A 5,551-nucleotide genomic window follows, 5' to 3' on the forward strand; every position below is an offset into this window, starting at 1 on the left:
TATAAATTCTCCTATATCATATCCTATTAGTATGTATATATTTTTTCAGGAGGAAAGGTATATAACCTAACGGCCTCAAGGAAAGAACTAGTCACTAAACCAAAAGAAGATAGTGGTTTTCCTATCTCAATCTCAAGGAAAGAACCAAAAAAGATAGTGGTTTTCCTCACTAGTCACTTGACGAAAAGAAGATAGTGGGTTTCCTATCCCAATCTCAAGGAAAGAACCAATAGGCAGAAGTAGAAGGTAATAAAAATTCGATATATATGTAAAAAAAAAATACGTAAGACCCAGGGTATCTCAAAGTATGACCTACCGAAGACCCTGAACTTCAAGCGCATTGCTAAATAACCAATGGCGAGGATTAAGGATATCAATCAGGGCTAGGAAATTGGAGCGAGTGTTGCTGCAAATTGACTACAACAAAGAAACTAGGAGATGAAGAGACTCCTACCCCTGACTACAAAGAAATTAGGAGATGAAGAGAAGAATCTCGTATGCATTAGATGTGAGGGTCAAGGGTAAAAGTCAGTCAAAAGTAAGAAATTCTTGCTTAATTTCATTCATATACATTGAACAAATTACAATTATGTCATTTGAGAAATTAAAAGTACTTTGGATCTTAATTACGGAGTAAATTTCATGGGGGGAAAAATGAAGAACAAACCCAGCTAAACAACTTATGGAGATGAATGAACGGTGATGGATCAAACAGGTGGTGACAGAGCTAAAAAAGAAACTCACGACAAATAATAAATTGATACATGTATTTTTTTTGTTGTTTAGAGAGCCACAAGGGCGGGTGATGAGTTTCGATCCCAATATCACCGGGAATCGGAGGGGAGCTCTAACCACTTGAGCTATCCCTCACACTCGTTGACAAACATGTATAATTAAAGTTAGAAATTATTTTAAAACGAATAATAAATAATTGACAATTCATTGGGTGGACCCAGTCCTGGACCAAAAGTTTCACGTGCCAAAACCCAAGCAAAAGACGCTGAAATTCTTCCAGCTTAGCACACTAACGAAAAAACAATGAAATCTCTTTACCCTGCAACGTAACTTTAACATCACGTGATTCGCGTCATTAACAACTTATCATCAAAGCTCGATTTTTTTTCCCTCTCTCCTTTATTCTAGGGTTATAATTTCTCCATAATCAACCAATTTCTGCAAAAATCATGGCAACTTCTTCTATACATTCAAAATATACAGAATACTATAGAAAACTTTGATATTAACATAGTCAATTTTGATCTGAACAATGAAGCTCAAATCGAAAGCTACTTGATCATCTATTTGATTTTGATCAAATTGTGCAAATTTATAGATCATTGTTTGATTTGTCAAATATAGAAAACTTGTATCATCATCCCATTCAATTCGGACTTGAACAAGAAGATGAAAACTGTTGTAAATGTAGAACAAACTATTATTGAAGTTAAGGATCATAATGATCAACATGTAATTAGGGGTGGTGCTACAAGAGGGGGGGGGGGGGGGGGGGGGGGGGTTGGCAGAGGCCCGACCTCTGTAGCCCAAACTCGCAACCCTTAATTTTACTAATTTGGCCCTTGTAGTTTTTTAGAACATGAACTGATGATTTCATTTATATGATATCGAAATTCTGGTGGCTTAGCGGTAGTTGGGCTTATATTCTAGGTCTAAGGTTTGATTCAGTTGTAGTACCTTTTTCCTTTTCTTTTTTAAAGTGTCTTCAAAATCTTCTTCATAAATCCAACGATATTAGATCTTTCATTTAATTTTTTCCTCTATTTTTTGCCGAAATTTTATACTAAATTTATTCCACTTTTCTATCAGTGATTTAGCTTTTCATTTCTTCAATCTTTTATTTGTAATCGATTGGGTATTTATTTCATTTTATTTTATAAATTACGCCTTTATTTTATAAAACTCGAATTTTACTTTTGTCTATTTGTTCAGTAATAATTACTCTATAGATCGTCTTAAAAAAAAACTCTATTGATCACTTTTTTATTTATTTATTTTTTTTTAATACAAAACTCTAAATTTTTAAAGTTAGTGATTGATAGTCAACAAGTGGTTTTACACTAGTTTTATACATATACCGATATACGTAGTATATAGGAAAATTAATTGTCAATAACTTTAACATGTAATCTATTATTGACATTGATTTTAATATGAAATATCATACATTGCGATTTAGAAAAAAAAATTTATTATAATAGCAAACTATATATTTTTACTCGGTGTATTGAGCCGTCGGCCCCCCTAGCTTAAAAATCCTGGATCCGCCCCTGCATGTAATACAAGCTCAAGGTATTATGCGATATACGATATATATGCGAATTATGCGATTGGTTTTAGAATTTGATAATGTGAATATAGCGATTATGCAATTATAGCCAACACACAAAAAATCATATTAGGCAACAAATGAAATATATCAGCTACACATAAAACATATCAGCCAACAAGTAAAATATATCGACCAACATATGAAACACATAAGCCAACAAGTAAAAACTATTGGTTTGAAATAAATTCAAAACTTAACTTATGAGAATGAATTCCTAGCCGTTGATATTATTTAGATCAAACGGTTATCATGACATAGTGTGTGTCATGGACCTTATTTAGATACACACAGATTTTCACTCATTAATCCCCTTAAGAGTAAAAGAGTTTTTCACTTTTTACCAAAAAAAAAAAAAAAAAAAAAGAAAAAGTTTTTCACTTTTTACCATAAAAAAAAAAAAGAGTTTTTCACTCTTTACCAAAAAAAAAAAAAAAAAAAAAAAAGAGTGTTTCACTAATAGTGTTTGTGCCTCTCTATCTCTTCCTTCCATTGAAGCGCCTTCTAAGCTTTTTCGCCTCTATTAAAGTAGCTTCTCAGGTAAGATTCTTATTATTGATTTTTTAAATCATCGTATATCAATTGCACAATTTAGAGGTTTTAGTTTTACATCATCGTTAATTTGATTGTCAATATCGCCAATTTAGGGTTTGGATTATTGAACTCTTCGGTTGTTTAATTGTTGCACTTTTTGAACCACTTTATCATTTAGACTAAATTTAATGTTAAGAGTAATAATTTTGCTGTTATTATGTTTAGGTGCCACTTTGTTTTGTATCGTTTGCTATGGCTGATTTGTGCGACATGGAAGAGGATAAGACGATGGTTTCCAGAGATGCATTTTCTGAGAGAATGAGGGATTCGTTGTTTTCTATACTCGATGATGATTGGTATAAATGGCATCGTGTGGATGTTAGATCTGAACCAGTGGTTGAGGTTTTATCTGTGACTCTCCGAAACAATAACACGTGCAGCAGCAAGGGTTCGTGGGAGATTTTTGGTAAAATTTATGTGTATGATATTACAAGTCATCACAGATGTGATATTTATGACCGTGACGAAGAATTTGATGAGCCAGAGATAATCCCTTTGGATGTTGGTGGTACCTTAAGCCTCACAGGACCCGATGATATAATGCCAATGGAGAAACCTTGATTGGTTTTGATATTCGCGACAAGGTTACAGGTGAAACCATCATATGTGAGAGTGCTCCTTTGTTAAAGACAGTTGATACCGCGAAACAACAAAATCATCCGTTTGAACAATTCAAGAAAATTATAATTCATGGCACTAGTTGTTCAGCTGAGGTGGAGTACCTCGCACTTACTTTTGTTGTTTTTGTCCCTATCGAGGTTCGACTGTTTAAGCAACAAGTGGAGGGAAGTGGGAACAACAAGCTACAAGAGGATAAACTAGACGAACTTGAGGTTTATGGGACCGTTTCAGCAAGTTATGGTCTTTATTATTCTGATAGTAAATTTAATCGCATTATGCTTTATGAGATTACTGAGGATTCTAATGATTCTGAATTGGTGACACTGGGATCTCCTATTACCCTGTCTAGATCTGTGGTTGCTGTGCCTGCGTATTCATCCCTCACTATCCAAGTAGAGTTATGGAATCGTGCTACCAAGGTGCTAATTGTCCAAGGAAGCTATAAGGCTGAAACTTGCAACGAATGGGATCATAGAATTATTACTGGTCTAAATTCTGTAAATGCTGACGTGATTGTTGATTGGGAGGAACCATTTCTGCTGAGTCGACTGGTTGCCAAAAAAGATGAAGTACAATGGGGGATTCACTTTCATTTTTGGGTATATATATATATATATATATATATATATATATATATATATATATATATATATATATATATATTGTTATCATCAACTTGTTTACAATTTGGTTTTTTTAGTTCCCTATCTAATGTTGCTCCTTTTGTGTTCAGACACCTCATGCTGTAGAGGTATTTTCAATCTTTATCGGCCGCCAAAACGATGAACAATTGAGTCTTTATGGGATGGTTACTTTTGATGGCTCTCGGGGTCAAAAATGTCTTTTCAAAAGAGATAAGAATGATCCCTATGTTTTGCCTCCTGGCAGCAATTTGTTACCTCTAAAAGGCCCTGATGACACTCTAATACCTGCGGATACATTTTGGATGTCTGTTGAGCTTGAGGATGTTGATGGTCGTGTGTCAATCAAAGGGTTTGTGCCCTTGAGTGTTCAACTTGATAAACATAAGAAAGCTTGGTTTAATCGCCTCTTGTGTGGGGTTGTTAAAGGTAGGCATGATCGTAGTTTTGCTGCTATTCATTACACAGTCCTTTCTCATGCATTGAAGGCTACACTAAAGGTTCATTTCTTTTTCAAAGGTAAACCTTCTTCTGATGATTTTTGCAAAATACATGGGAGTCTGGTTGCTTTGTATGATAAATATGGGTGTAAAACACCTTATGAGAAATTATATTATCGGAATGTTCTTTTTGAGAGGCTTGAAGATAATCCATTAGAATTTCCATGCATGAATTTTGATGTCGATCTTTGGAGACATGTGGTTTCTGTTCCACACAATTGCTCTTTGCAGATTGAGATAGATTTGAGTTGTCAAACAACAAGTTTCATTGAACGTTTAAAGGAGACTAAACGATTTCAAATTAGTCCTGGTGTTTGTGATGAAGTGATCATTGAAGGAGCTGAAGTTGGCATCAACATCAATGTAGAATGGAGTCAAGCATAATGTAGTTTATATGTAGCTTTATTTTTCCTTCTTAGCCTTGTAGCAACCAATATCAGTGGCGGATTTAGGATTTGGATAATGGGTGGTACTAAATTAACTTTAGTAAAAAAATTTACAAAATACAAAGTAATATGTGGAGCGTAATAATTTTTTCTTAATTAAATTTTGAGTTAATAAACCATTTAACTATTGTATTAGTATTTGCGTGTACTATGCACCCTATCTTCTGACAACAAGGTTTTTAATTGAGTAACGAAATATCTTTTTAAAAAGAGATTGTCTATAAGTTGGAAAAAATAAACAATACTTCCTACATTCTATTAATATGTGGAGCGTAATAATTTTTTCTTAATTAAATTTTGAGTTAATAAACCATTTAACTATTGTATTAGTATTTGCGTGTACTATGCACCCTATCTTCTGACAACAAGGTTTTTAGTCTATAAGTTGGAAAAAATAAACAATAC

General features: G+C 33.7%; 1 protein-coding gene across 1 annotated transcript; it reads left to right on the top strand.

Moving 5' to 3' along the window:
• Positions 1-2,768: 2,768 nt before the first annotated feature.
• LOC110700950 lies at positions 2,769-5,317 on the top strand. Its single transcript, XM_021878514.1, has 3 exons — positions 2,769-2,884; positions 3,104-4,158; positions 4,293-5,317. Exons 2-3 carry the CDS (start codon positions 3,835-3,837, stop codon positions 5,082-5,084), a joined length of 1,116 nt encoding a protein of 371 aa, XP_021734206.1. The 5' UTR covers positions 2,769-2,884; positions 3,104-3,834; the 3' UTR covers positions 5,085-5,317.
• Positions 5,318-5,551: the final 234 nt, after the last annotated feature.

Source organism: Chenopodium quinoa, unplaced genomic scaffold, assembly GCF_001683475.1.
Source record: "Chenopodium quinoa cultivar QQ74 unplaced genomic scaffold, ASM168347v1, whole genome shotgun sequence".
Taxonomy (NCBI): domain Eukaryota; kingdom Viridiplantae; phylum Streptophyta; class Magnoliopsida; order Caryophyllales; family Amaranthaceae; genus Chenopodium; species Chenopodium quinoa.

Excerpts from the sequence above, each read along its gene's own strand:
- LOC110700950 (XM_021878514.1), top strand. The coding sequence starts at position 3,835 with ATGCTTTATGAGATTACTGAGGATTCTAATGATTCTGAATTGGTGACA. Across the intron at positions 4,159-4,292 it reads GGATTCACTTTCATTTTTGG|ACACCTCATGCTGTAGAGGT; the intron begins GTATATATATAT and ends TTTTGTGTTCAG.